The following is a 14,587-nucleotide window of genomic DNA, read 5'->3' on the forward strand; positions in this document are numbered from 1 at the left end:
TAACTGGGCACACCCTGTCCTCTGCCAAGGAGTGTCACCATGGAATCACAGAATGGGTTGGGCAGGGGGGACCCTGAAGAGCCATCCTGTTCCAGCCCCTGCCATGAGCAGGGACAGCTTCCACCAGAGCAGTGTGTGCAGAGCCCTGTGCAGCCTGGCCATCATTGATATCATCAAGGCACTAATGATCTCTGGGTTTTCCAGCCTGAGTGTTGTTTAGAAAAAAACAAAAGATGCTCCACATTTGCTGCTGGGGCAGGAGAGCTGTTTGTAGGTGTTGGTTCAGAGTGGTACATCCTCCTCCACATGTGTTTCCTTTTCCTCTCCTTTTGAGGAGCTGATGTTGAAGACTGATACTTCACTGATCTCACTCTGCCCCTCCCCAAAAACTCAGCAGGATGTGTGCTGTAAAAATAGCCTCATTAGAAGCCATCTGAGTACATGTGCAATCACAGATGACTCAAAGGGAGCACGGAGCACGCATGTTTCTGTTGCTGTCTTCAGAGAATTACATGACAAATTATTCCTAGCTGGAAGAAATGTCCTTTTATAATTGGGTTTTTTTTCTCATTCTTTCAGAAGGGAGGAGTGTGTGTTTTTAAGTAGCTTTTAGTCACTTTCATTATTTATGAGGATGCTTCTCCAGATCAGAAACAGCAAACTGCAAGCGCGAGTTCCTTGTGGCTGCAGCAGCTGACGGGCCCTGTTTGCTTTCAGTCATTGCTGTTCTGCTCATCACAGCCAGGGAGACCCTGCAGGGACCAGAACAGCCCCACGCTGCAGCCTTCACCCCTTCTCCCCCCTCCTGCCACAGGAGATCAGCTGGAAGGGGCTGCTGGATCTGTGGGTGGTGTCACTGTGCAGAGGGGACTGGTGTCAGCACCCAGCCTTTCCTTTCTGTGCTTCCCTCGGGAGGAGCTCCTGGCATTGCCCTCCTGGCACTGCCCTCCTGGCATTGCCCTCCTGGCACTGCCCTCCTGGCACTGCCCTCCTGGCATTGCCCTCCTGGCACTGCCCTCCTGGCATTGCCCTCGTGTTGCTCCCTGCATTGATGCTGGTGAGGCTTCACACCCAGAGCTGTTCTGGCCCATGTTGTGCTGCATCATCGAGCTCTGCTAAAGCCTGAGGCCTTCACGAGCTGCCACAGTGTAGGGCCAAGGAAGCTGTACCCAAGTGGGTCCAGGAACCCACTTTTACCCCTGCCTTTCCAGTTCCTCATGCTGAGGCTTCATTAAGGCCTTCTGAAATCTCTCCTGCCTTCACACACTTGTGTCTGACATGAAAGTGGCCGTAACGTCATCGGAAGATGAAAGTCTGATGATCAAAGCAGGCAGCAATGTTGAAATGAGCATTGTGAGATGGCAGAGCTGGTATTACAGTAATTGGCTGTGTGGCCTACTTAGTGAGAGCAGTGATACATGCAAGTGCAATGTCTGTTTGCCTCTTTCATGTTGGAAATCAGAGTCTGTTCTGGGAAGTGGAACAGGACCTCACCTGTAGGAGCAACCAGGCATGGAGTGAGCACTGGGATCCCAAGGCTTCTGCCTCCTCTCCTCAGCATGGAAGAGCCTCTTGGATTGCCAGGGCCCACAGCTCAATAAAAACAGGGCATGGAACAGTGAAGGAGGTTGGTACTTCCCAGGAAGGGGCAAAGCCATGGAGAAGAAGTTAGATCCCCCCTGTGGAAGGAGGTGGGGTTTAAGCCAGCTCTGCCTGGGCACTCTGCTCCTCTGTGGCCTGATGGCTCTGAGCAGTTTTTGTGGTGTTTGGAGAACAGGAATATCCTCTTCCCAGGGAACAACAGCCCATGGATGTTTGAATGCAGGTTGGACCTGCAGAGGGAGGTGCAGCTGACCCCTGGAAGGCCACACTGAACACTAAACCTGCATTGTTTCCTGCAGAAGGGTGGTGGCATGAGGCTGGGGACCTCAGAGCCACCAGGAGAGGGTGGCCTGGGGACCCGGCAGTGGGAGGTGACTCTGGCAGGTTCTCCCTTGGCTCCTGTGCGCTGCTGTCTCCACCAAGTGGAGGCTCTGGCCATCACTGGTCCCAGTGTGGCCCCAGCAGTGCCCTGCAGGGATCTGGCAGCCGGGACAGGTCTTTGTGTGGGGACAGGGACGTAGGCACTGCCCGGGTCACACTGGGGAGTCCTCCTGCCCCCAGCCCCCTGACACAGGACTGACACTGAACTTACCTGACACCCTGAAAGCCTCGAGTCCTTTTCTCTCTGTGCCCTCACCCAAACCTGTGAGACCTGCTTGGAGCCTTGGGAGCTGCAGAACTGAAAATTCACTCCTGGTGTTGCTCATCCCCTTTCTGAGCCTTCCCAGCAGTTGTGCCTCAGCTCCAGAAGAGCTGCCATGGGTCAGGAGTGGCAGAACCAGGCCTGGCCACAGTGGTGCTGAGCCTGATGTCTTCCCTCCCCCAGGCAGGATGTTCCCTGTCCCTCCCTGTGTCTCTTGGGGAATTTCTGGAGAACAAGCATGTTCCAGATCTCTTGCTGCTTTATCCTCATCTCCAACTGGAGGTTCTTTGTGCTGCTCAGTATCAGGGGAGGTAAGAATTCAGCACAACACTGAGCAAGTGCAGCATCATGGGCTTGCAAGGACTGATGCAAGGACCAAAGGAGTGGGAATGAAATGAAGTGTGAAGCTTCCCTGGGTGAACGGCCCTGGCTCAGTGCATGTGTGGCTTGATGCTGTGTGTGGTGGAGGCTGTGATGACTCCTGCCTTCCAAGGAATACCAGTTCTGCTGGGGCTATGCACGTCCCCCTTTCCACCCTGCCTGAAGCTTTCCAGTGTCAGTGGCTTCCTTTTCCTTCCTGCTTTGCTCTGGGATCTTGGTACTCTTTCCCCAGCCTAACCAGGAGGCTTCAGACTCGATCTGCTGTGCCATGAAGATCATTCCTTGAGTCCAGCTCTCCCCTGGACCCTTGGGAACATTTATATCCCATTCAGCAACTGAGCTGACTGGTCCTGGTTCTGCTCTAGCCACAGAAGCACAACCTGGATTTCACAGGGACCACAAGAAAGTGATGCTTGCTCCTGCTGGGAGAGCTGGATTCCACCACTGCTGCCTCCTCCTCCTCTGCAAAGCTGTGCAGCCCCAGCTAAGGCACCAAGTGGCTTTTGGAGAGCTCAGCCCTGCTCCCAGGAGTGTCAGTGCTGCTGTTTTTATGGTTTTGCTTGTGTTTGAGGGGAACAGCAGGCTTCTCTCATGGTTTGTGAGCCATGGAATCATGTAGAAGAAAGTTGCTGAAGTATTTGGGGCTGTGTCCTTCTGCACATCAGGTACCTGCTCAGAGTTAGAACATATGGGGCAATGAATTACTGTCAGTTCATATTTGCAGGGTTATGTCCCACCCAGGAGCAGACATTCCAGCTGGGAAGTTCCTTTCTTGGCAGAGCTGGATCCACAAAGTCAGCGGGCATGAGGGGAAAAGGTTCTGGGGGTCCATTGGTCTGGTCTGATAATTTATCTATTCCTCAGCTCCCGACCAAGTGTGGCCAGTGCACGTCTGTACTGAGCCCAGGGACCTGGGGCCAGCCAGACACACAGCTCTGGCTTTGAAAACTCCAAGGGATCTGTTCTCCCTGAGCACATCCTTTGGAAATGGCTGTTCCAGTGGAACACCATCTCTGCTAATGTTTTGTGCCTCATTTCAGCTGGTTCCAGCTTCCAGCAATGAGCTTGCACTCAACTCTTCCCTGCCAAGACAAGACAGTATTTTCTCCCCATGAAGATGATGATACACTGCAATCAAATCATCTTCTAGTCTTCCCTTTGGTGTGAGGAGGAGACTGGAGCAATTTGGTCTCACAGAGTCATAAAGTGTCATTTCCCAGTCTTGAACCATTTCAGTGCTGCATTTTGGAACCTCTTCAGCTTTTCTGATCACCTCTGAAACCTGAAGCTTCTCACTGTGTCTGCAGCACATTGGGAGTGGCTTCACCACAGATTCAGACAGGGAGAAAATGATCTCCTCCTTCCATCTCAGGCACCTGAACAAAAAATTTGGTCATTCCTTCATCTCAAAACATGGCTCTCTGTGGTTGCAGTACCACGTGGGTGCATCCACAGCCCTGGACTTGTCTGACTGTGCTGCAGCCACTGGTCTTGGGCAGAGCCAGCTGTGGAGAGAGGGATCCACTGGTGGAGTGTCCTGTTCACAGCTTTGCTCACCCCTCCATGGCTCCACCCATAATTTTTAGCTAGAGTGGTGTTTAATTTAATTCCAGAGCATGAATAAATCTGTCCCACATCAACCATTCCAGGAGTCCTGTGGAAATGCCTCTCTATTCAGGAGCAATGCACATGGCGAACAGCTTTGCCTTGCAGCATGGGGCCTGTTGCTGATTTGGTTTGTGTTTGAATGTGACCCATGCAAAGCTGGCATCATCAGAAAGTCACTGTATTCTTGCCCCTTTTATAATCTCCTCAGAAGGCTCTAGCCTCAGTCTCACTGGTATCAGCTTCTAATCCCAGATCACTTGGCTCATGGCTGGATTTTCCTGTTGCTTTGCCCAGGACTGGCAGGTCCCTGGCTGTGCCATGGATAACTGAGCTCTCACTGCCTCTCCCACCTCCAGCCTCCCAGGGAACTGCCCTGGCTGCCTTTGATCTTCCTCCACAGCCCTCACTGAGGAAGGAAACATTTTCCTATCTACCTTACTGTTGCCTTTATCAGTGTTTTGCATTTCACACCCTCTGGGTTTGATTGATCTGCAATCAATCCCACTCTCTGCTGATCCCTGAGTATTCTGTGCTCACTGCCTTCCCTTGGAAGGGTGCTGAGCCATGCCCTGGTGGCTGAGATGGATGGGCCTGTGGCACAGCCAATAATATTACCATAAAGCCTGTCTGGTTCTCAACCACATCTTCTCTGTCTCAATCCATCTTTCTCACTTGTAAGAGCCCTGTATGATTTTGGGAGCACGGCAGGGGGGAGTATGTGTGAGAAGGCAGGAAATGAGTGGGAAGGCAGGTCAAGGCTAATTCTCTCTGTTTGGGGCTATTAATTGTACATTTCATTCCATAATGAGAATGAAGGGATGAATAATAAAATCTCTGGCAATAGGATGTGCCTGACCCCATTTGAAATAGGGACTCCATGTCTGTGTGGGAGGTTGGGCAGTAATTACTGGAGGATTGTTCTCTCTGTTCCTCTGCTCCCCTCATCCCTGTCCTCCCAGGAGCTCCACACTTTCACCTCCAGTTGCACCATCCTGGTTCCTCTGTGAGCTCCATAACCTGTGTCAGAAACCACTGCAGTTGTTGGTTCTCTAACATTGTAATTCATACTTTGTCCTGACAAACTTTATGATGTTCCAAGCAATGGGATTTTTTTCTTTGTCACTGTTGCACAATCTAATGATCATCTATAAGTTCAGCCTATTTTTCATTTTGTTACTTCTGCCTAAAAAATTTTCAAATACCTTTGGCTGTTCCCAATGTTTACATGACTCTAAATATGTCACAGTGGTTTCTGTTTCTGGGTAGTCTGAGCCATTATATATTTAGTTCTGATTTCTGCACAAACTGAACCAGCAATTATTTTATCTTTGTATTGCATGGTGGAGTGTATTAATAACCAGTATAAAAAATTGGGGGTCCATAATGAGTGCTGCTAAAGGAGCTCCACTGGCTTATTCCCACATCCTTGTCTGGTGGGCTCACACCCCCTTTGCCTTTTGCCACCACAGCACCTGTTGATGTTGTTTTACAGCTTTGAGGTGTCCAGTTTCCTTTTCTTAAAGGGTTTTGAATATTTGTTTAGGTTGTTTTCTCCCAGAATTCCCAGCTCCTCTTTCCCAGATGAAAACACATGCTATTTAACCTGGTCTGAGCACAGTGGAGCCCCTCTGCCTTTCCTCCTCTATTAGGCTCTCCCTGGCATCCCAAACAGTTGTATCTGTCCATAACGTGGTAGTCTCCCTAAATATCCTCATCCTCCAGATGATCCCCTTTGATCAGCCCTGTGTATGTTCAGTAAAGCCTCTGAATACCAGGGGATGTCAGGTTGCTTGAAGGGATAAAAGAGAGGATGCGATGGAGGGTGGAGATTGCTCCAAATTAAAAATGTCAGGGAATCATAGACTCGTTTAGGTTGGAAAAGATCTTGAAGATCATCAAGTCAAACTGAATTCAGCAGTGCCAGGTCCACCAGTGACCCATGTCCCCAAGTGCCACAGGAGATTATGGCTTTGTGTGTATGGACCAGTGTTGGCAAAACACTGCAGGCAGAAGTGCTGGAGCTGTGCCTGTGGCCTGCTGGCAACCAGGGCAAGTTCTGTGCTCTTCTTTAGGGATCCAGTGTGTTTATGAGCACTACTGTTGTTTGTGATGATTAAGGTTATTTTCATTATTTATCGCTTTTGTCCAGTTAAATTTTAATTACTTATCATGTATGGCAGACATACATTAATATACTTCTTTTAAATATCCTGCATAAACCAGAGTACCTTGAATTAGGTCCTGGTGATGACAAAAAGAGCACTTGGCATTGAGGATTCACATTGTCTCCTCTCTTTCCCCCTCAGGGAGTGTTTGAAGAGGAGCCCACAGAGCCCCAAAGCCGAGGGCTCCGACTCGGTGACATCTCAGTCCTCCCCCAGTGAAGAGGCTGGAATGATGACTGAGGTGAAAGTGAAGACAGAGGTACCAGATGACTACATTGAGGAGGTGATCTGGCAGGATGACACCAAAGATTCCAAGAAGAACATCAAGGACGGGCCGGGGGATGTGCCTGCGGAGATCTGCGTGGTCATCGGCGGCGTGCGCAACCAGCAGACGCTCGGTGAGGCATGGGCCACCATTCCCTCAGGGGCTGTGGGGACAGGGGGAGGCTCTGGACAGCTGTGCCTGGACACTCAGCTCTGCTGGAGGGCCCAGAGCTGGGGTGAACATCAGTCTTGGGGTTCTGGGTCAGGATTATTGACCTTCTGTGTCTGTTTGCATCTGGTTGCCCCTAAAGGCTCAGCCAAGATCTGAAAGAAAAAGCTCCTTATCTTCTTTTGGCATGTTCAGGGACTTGCCCATCAGTCACCTGCAGCACCTGGTGAGCCCAGGGCTGGGGGTGTGTTTGACACAGATGAGGAACTTGGAAAGGAAAGCCTGAGAACCTGATGACATGTTTTGAGGAAAGTTGCTCTGAAGAATGTGGATGCTTTCCGTAAATGAGTTGGAGCTCAAGAGCAGGTTTTACAGGTTGCTGTTTGTTTGTTTTCCTGATCACTTCTCAGTTGTGGGAATACTTTTGACTCTGGGCTGGCTGTGATGTGCCCTGTTCAAAACAGGGCTTCCTGTCCCTACCCTACCTCCTGCTGTGATGAGAAGAAGCTTTTTCTTTTTTCTGTGAACATCAAACTGTCCTCTCCTCCTGCTCCAGGGAAGGGGCTTCCTGTGGGAACCTGGCAAGGCACCGCTCTTGCACTGTCTCTGTTGTCCCTGGCCTGGAGCAGGTCCCTGCAGTGTCTCTGAGATCCAAAGACACTTGCTAATAAAAAGAAGAAAGAGCAATTGGACCAGGTTTCCTTTAAGGGACTCAGGAGAAAGCTGATTTGAGCTGCCCAGCATTGCACTTGGGGTTTTGTTTGTCCTGCAGGAGGAGAGGAAAGAGGAATTGATGTTGGATTTTCTCCTGGGTTTTGTTGATCATTATCCATACTGCTGGAAGGAAACCCAGGAGATGTCCTTAGCTGGTGATTGTCTCAGAAGCATCGTTGTCCTTCCTGTCCTCCTTTTCCACCACAGGACAGCCACTAAGGACACCAGGGCAGGAGGTCAGTGCTGTCTGTGCAGGTCTAGGGAAAGCCTAAAAAGTCCAAAACTATTTCTGACATAAAGATTTTACAATTTGGAAGAAATACTCTGTGTATTTTCAGAGTTTTTGTGCCTCTGCAACTCTTGATCCTTACATGGGCAAAGCTTGATCCCTGCTGCCCTGGGAGGGAGAGGTGGAGCTATGACTGATGTGCAACAATGGGAGCTTTTCCTCCAGCCACGGCCACCAGCTCTTGGTGAAAGCATCTGCAGTTTGGGTGTTTGTCCCACAGGACCCTCTTCTCCCCACAGCTCCTGGCTGGGCAGCAGCAGCTGCTCTGCAGTCGGTGTCCCCTGGCAATGCTGGTTTCCAGCTCAGCTTGGCTGTGTGGCTGTGCAGTGGGGAGGGGGCTTTTGCTCTTGGCTGACTTGGGTGGACTGGAGGGGAAACCAGTGAGGAGCTGCTGAGGGCACTGGGATTGTTCAGCTGCAGCAGAGCAGACTGAGGGCAGAGCTCAGCAGGGATTGCAGCTCCTTGCAAGGGACAGCTCTGGGACAGGGACAGGAGCCAGGGCACGGCTGGGGCTTGGCCAGGGCAGCTCAGGCTGGAGCTCAGGGCAAGGTTCTTCCCCCAGAGGGTGCTGGCACTGCCCAGGCTCCCCAGGGAATGGGCACGGCCCCGAGGCTGCCAGAGCTCCAGGAGCCTTTGGCCAGCGCTGCCAGGGATGCCCAGGCTGGGGTTGCTGGGGGGTCTGGGCAGGGACAGGGGCAGGGGCTGGGCTGGGGGATCCCTGTGGGTCCCTTCAGTTCAGGTTGTTCCATGTTACTGTGATTCTGTGTTGTCCCTGTGGAGAGCGTTGGGGACAGACTGGTGTGAAGGGACACTCAAAATGTATGGACACTGTGGGGAGAGGGACAGATTCACTGACCAGTCACAAGTGGTGGTTGAAAGCCATATAAACTGGAGAGTTTCTGTCTGGAAGGGCATTTTCTAGTGGAACACACATTGTATTGGTCATTGTAAAGCCTGGGCTTCTTTAAAGGCAGTTTGGTCTGCAGGTGATGGGGTTGGTGCCAATTCCTTTGTGAACAGAGCCCTGGAAGTGCCCCTGTCTGCCATTCACATGACCCTCATTTTTGGGGAGGTGGCTCTGAGTACCTCCTGTGTGGCCATTGGGTCCTGTGCTGTGTGCACAGCCCGTGGTGCCCAGCTCCTTGTGTTTGCTGAGCTCTGCCACCTGGTCCCCTCTGTCCCTCATGGGCATCACACACAGGCACTGTGCCCATCTCTGCACACACCAGGGTACCTCACACCAGGAATGTGCCCCGTGTGCCACTGCTCCACTGGCCATTCCAGCTCTTCACTGGCCATTCCAGCTGCTCCACTGGCCATTCCAGCTCTTCACTGGCCATTCCAGCTGCTCCACTGGCCATTCCAGCTGCTCCACTGGCCATTCCAGCTCTTCACTGGCCATTCCAGCTGCTCCACTGGCCATTCCAGCTCTTCACTGGCCATTCCAGCTGCTCCACTGGCCATTCCAGCTGCTCCACTGGCCATTCCAGCTCTTCACTGGCCATTCCAGCTGCTCCACTGGCCATTACAGCTGCTCCACTGGCCATTCCAGCTCTTCACTGGCCACTCCAGCTCTTCACTGGCCATTCCAGCTGCTGCACTGGAGCAGCCCAGAAGTGTGACCTGCTGATGCTGCTGGTGCCTCCTGCCTCTGAAGCAAAGGCTTTGTGATTCTGCTGCTGCTCCCAGCACTTCCAGGAGCTTTCCTTGCCCTGGGAGCTGGGAGCCCTGGATCTGAATCCCCTCCTCCATGCAGACAGGGGAGGCTTTGGTAGGATTTTATTCACCTTCATTGGGGCAGCTGAGACTGGAGGTGTTGAAAATGGTTGTTTTAATAGCAAATCCTGATGAAGTGGTGACTCAGGAGTGAATGAACCCCTCTCCTCTGTGTGGAATTGCCAACCCCCAGCCTGTCTCCCTTCAGGGGCTGCTGGGGACAGTTGGTTAAACAGGAGATGTGTCTGAGTTGGGACCATGGTGCTGAAGGGTCCCACGTGGCTCCAAGTGACAGTTTTCCTGCAGGGCTCAGCTTTGGGATGTGGCTGAAATGCACATTACAAGATTTATGTCTCTTTTCTGAGTCACACATCTGCTCTATTTATATTTTAGTTGTTACTTGGAGCAATTTATAAAAGGGATTCCCAGCTCAGATGCTGCTACTCCCTTGCAGTGTTTACATCAAACCAGGCCTTGTGTTTTTAGCCTTCTGTTTGCCCCAGCTCTTGTCTCTCCTGGCACTCCAGACTCTGCCTCCATCCGTGTGGAGCATCCCAAACCCCGTGGGGGCCGGAAGGGGCTGCACTGGGTGGGATGGTTTGGGACAGTGGCCACAGTCCCCAGCCAAAGAGCTGTTGGTGGGTTTGGACCATTTTCCTTTCAGCTGCTTTTCCACAGAAGTCTTTCAGTCCTGTGGGGTCCCTCTCTGGCATCCCAAGCAGAGGAAGCCAATGGAGATGTTGGCTCTCAGCTGGCTCCTGTCAGCTGCAGCTGCTGGGGATCCCCTGCTCCCCCCTGCACCCCCCTGGACCCCCACAGTACCCCAGGTGTCCCAGCCCTGGGGTGGGGGCTCCTGCCCTGCATAGCTCAGGGGTGCCACATTTCCTGTTCTTTTCTTCTTTCTTCTGGCAAGATTCACATGCTGACCTCAGGCCAGGGGCACTTGAAGAGCCACAGCACATGGATACTTCTCAGGGCAGGGAAGTCAGGGCAGACAGGCACAGGAGTCCCATGGAGCTGTCTGGAGAGGAGAGGAAAAGCAAAGGGCACTTGTGTTGCAAATGGGGAGCAAGAGGGGGAGACTGTTTATCAGATGTGGATCATTTCCTCCTGTTGGGAATAGCATCAGATCAGTATTTGTGTCCTGGAAGACTGAGTTATCTGTGAGCTGATCAGGAAAAGTTTGACACAAGACTCCTTAAGCTCTCAATCTGCTCTCCCAATCTGGTGCTTTACAAGGAACATTTTGGAGAGGACTTTTCCAGTAATGCATTAAACCAGAAATGTTTCTGAGACAGAGTGAAGAGAGAATCCTTCTGCTCTGAGCCTCTCTGTCCACCTCCCATGCACACATTGGGTTCATGCCATGGTGCTGATATTTCACTTGCTGAGCTGCTCAGCATATGAAATTCAAGAGCACTTTGGATTCTCCCTGGTGAAGTAAAATAGTACTGCAGAAGCCTTAAGAAATTCTGTGAGACCTCTGACATCTTGTCAGGAAGCCACAGGGACAGATGGGTCTTGGAAATTTTTAATAGGCTTCAGCCATCATTATTCCTTGGAAATGCATCCACTTTAAGGGCTTTTTTCTGATTTCTTTTTGCACAATTTAGATGGAAAAGCAGTGGAACGTGACTCTTCCGTTGGATATACACGAAATCGATATTCAGGGACCTGGATTTTTGACCATGCATTGAGATACACGTCCGGTATGTGATGGAAGGGTGTGAAACTCTAACCAGGGCTCAGGGAGCAAAGGAAGCTCTGGAAGCAATGGGTGCATTGCCCAGATTCCAGCTGCAAGGCTCAGGAAAAGCCTGGCCCAATTGAGTGCACCAACTAACCCCAAACCTTCCCCACCTCCCCTCCTGCTGCCACCAGCTGGGACCTGCATGACACACCCTGAGTGACAAGGACCTCACTGCTGGTGTCCAAGGCCACCTGGGCATGTTCTCTGCAAGGCCTTAAGGCACAGTGAAGTCCTTCTTCCTCCTCTTAACCTTTCCTCCCCTCTAACAACACATTTTTTGTGGCAAGTCACCCCTCCTTTCTCTAACGTAAGGGCCTGTGGTGAGCTGAGCACACAGCTGTGGCTGCTGAGCTGTGTCTCTGCCTCAGGTCTGTAACACACCTCCCTCACACCCTCCCCAAGTCCCTGTGCTCCTGGGCCACTGCTCTACCACCTGTGGGCAGAGGGTGAGTGCAGGTGTCCCCCTCAAAGTTGACTCCAACCTTCCCTGGGTTCCACTTGAGACCTGCCAGTTCCAGGACACCTGCACAAAAGCCCTGGACTGGCACACGTGGTCCCTCAGCTCCTTCCTCAGCTCCTGCCCCTGGTGTCCAGCACAGCCCCTGCACGAGGGCTGCAGCCCCTGCTGGGTTCACAGTGCAGAGGGAAGGCACTGCACAGTTACCTGCACAGCTGAGCTTCTTGGAGAACTGCACAGTGCATTTATGTGCCATAGACTGTCTCCAGAGGAAGTAGGAAATACAATAAAAAGGGGGCAGAAAATGCAGCCTACAGCCCCTCACTGTGTTTGACCTGTTTGCACCAACTCACAGAATCACAGAATGCTTTGGGCTGGAAGGGACCTGCCATGGCAGGGACACCTCCCACTGTCCCAGGCTGCTCCCAGCCCTGTCCAGCCTGGCCTTGGGCACTGCCAGGGATCCAGGGGCAGCCCCAGCTGCTCTGGGCACCCTGGGCCAGGGCCTGCCCACCCTGCCAGGGAACAATTCCTAATTCCCAATATCCCATTTAGCCCTGCAATCTGGCAGTGGGAGCCATTCCCTGTGTCCTGTCCCTCCATCCCTTGTCCCCAGTCCCTCTCCAGCTCTCCTGGAGACCCCTCAGGCCCTGGCAGGGGCTCTGAGAGCTCCAGCCCTGTGATTAACTCAGTGGCCTCCTCTGGAGCCATTCCAACTCTTCCCAGGACTCCATGTGCAGCCAACACTGTGGGGATGTGGGTGGGCATCAGTCACATCCTGCTGTTGGTTCAGCTGAACCTCAGCTGTGCTCAGGGCTCCTGTTTGCAGGGCCCAGGGCATGGTGAGTGCTCTCATCTGCTGCTTTGGGGCTCCAGCTCCAAGAGTTTTCATAAGAGCATAGTGGAGGTTGGTGGTGAAAACAATCAGTCCTTGAGCACAGGAGTGAGTGAGGGCTGGCAGACGCTGCTGACAGCCCGGGTTTCACAGGCAGCCTGTGTGGAGTGACCACAGGTGGTGACTGTCCCACAGTCTATATAAAATACATATCTATATAAAATACAGTGAGCTATGATAATAAAAATGCTCTGGAGCAGATCAGATACAGCCAAGTGCCTGTGCTATCAGAATATGGGAGCATTTTTTCAGCTGGGTACTCTGGTGTATCAGACTGTGGCGAGTGGCCTCTTTCAGCATCAGTGACAAAGGAGCCTCCCCAGCTCAGGACACAGCCCCAGGTGGTGCTATCAGTGATGGGCAGGGAGCTCAGGGCTCTGGCACTCTCAGGGGGGTGTTTTCTTCCCAAGTAGTAAGAATGGGACATGGGAAGGGGAAAAAGGACCACGGGCATAGTGTGTTCAGACTGCAGCCTGGGTTTGTTCCTGGCTAGAGCTCACTTTGAGTAGCTCCAGGTGAGTATTGCTGTGAAATGCATTTGGGAATGTTTATCTGGGTGTGTGTCAATGGTTTTATTCTTGTTTGTGGCTCCTCCCTGAGTTTTGCTGTTTGGCATGGTCAGGAAAAGATTGTTTCAAGGTTGTGTGAGGAAAGGTGCATGGAAATGAAATTCTGCATTCATACCAAATTAATTCAGTCCTTTTTTTCTCCCACCTCCTCTTCAGTCAAGTGATGCTCTCACCCTCTCCAAAGAGCACCGAGGGGATCCCAGTTCCACAGCTCTGATGGACAGTTAAAAAATGCAGTGCATTCTGCAAATAAGAGCCTGGAAAGTGAATTTATAGATTGTGCAGCAAAGTCAAGTAGGAAAAAAAGAGATTGAATCAACTCAAGTAACAAATCTAAGGAAATTTCTGTCTGCCTGTTCAATAACAAAAGAGTCTAAATTCATGGCATAACTTCATCATTACAAATGGTTCTCCCAGCTCTTTTCCTCTGGTTTCATTTCAAATGACTGCAGATGTGTGTTTTCTGGAATTAGAGACACAAATTGAGAAGAGGGACTACTGTGGTCATGTGCTTTTCCTTAAAAAGGGCAAAAGTTCTATTTGTATCTATTTGGTTTCCTCTGGGTGGATATTTACCAAATCTCTGTGGGTTTCTTGGGAAATTTGTACATTGTGCATTTCTTGAGAAATTTTGAAAACTCCAAGCCTCAAGATAACATATTGCCTTCTTTTTTCAGTTGAAAAGGATTTTTTCCCAGCTACTAGGAACTTACTGAAAAGTAATTCAAGGTTATTTCTGTCCATAGGAAACATTAGTCATTATTATAAAATTATAAGTCAGGCTATTTTGAGAGTGGCCCTTTCACGTTAGCAAAGTTAAAAAGATACACTGAAAATGTAAGTTTGGAATCTTAAATAAGGCTGACAGACAGAATAGTGTCTGGGATAGTGATTTCCTGCATTTATCTCCATGAACCGTCCAAAAATTACTTTGCTGTCAAGTGCACTCTTTTGCTCGCAGTTTATGGACCAGTGTGCAGGGAGGCTGTTTTCCCTGATCTCTCATGGTGATGTGTGCTTCTCTCTCTTGTTTTTCAGGGTCTTACGAGTGTGGAATATGTGGGAAGAAGTACAAGTATTACAACTGTTTCCAGACCCATGTGCGAGCACACAGAGGTATCTCAGTCCTGCTGCAATCTTGGGAATTCTGGGATAATGCAGATCCGGGGGATGGTCAGGCTGGAGCTCAGGGCAAGGTTCTTCCCCCAGAGGGTGCTGGCACTGCCCAGGCTCCCCAGGGAATGGGCATGGCCCCGAGGCTGCCAGAGCTCCAGGAGCCTTTGGGCAGCGCTGCCAGGGATGCCCAGGCTGGGGCTGCTGGGGGCTCTGGGCAGGGACAGGGGTTGGACACCTGGATGATCCTGG

The 14,587-nt window shown here is 51.3% G+C and overlaps 1 protein-coding gene across 15 annotated transcripts in view; it reads left to right on the forward strand.

Moving 5' to 3' along the window:
- The window catches only part of ZNF618 (zinc finger protein 618), a 149,737-nt gene that overhangs the window by 73,609 nt on the left and 61,541 nt on the right, over positions 1-14,587 (forward strand). For 12 of the 15 annotated variants that reach the window (XM_071453585.1, XM_071453590.1, XM_071453588.1 and 9 more), the window contains exons 3-5: positions 6,541-6,797; positions 11,165-11,260; positions 14,261-14,338. In XM_071453585.1, the coding sequence (XP_071309686.1) occupies positions 6,541-6,797; positions 11,165-11,260; positions 14,261-14,338 (431 nt within the window). The remainder of the gene's footprint in view (positions 1-6,540; positions 6,798-11,164; positions 11,261-14,260; positions 14,339-14,587) is intronic. The other 3 variants (XM_071453592.1, XM_071453596.1, XM_071453600.1) reach the window with 1 other exon arrangement.

This window comes from Agelaius tricolor, unplaced genomic scaffold (genome assembly GCF_023055355.1).
Source record: "Agelaius tricolor isolate 1412-34295 unplaced genomic scaffold, bAgeTri1.0.p SCAF_37, whole genome shotgun sequence".
Taxonomy (NCBI): Eukaryota; Metazoa; Chordata; class Aves; order Passeriformes; family Icteridae; genus Agelaius; species Agelaius tricolor.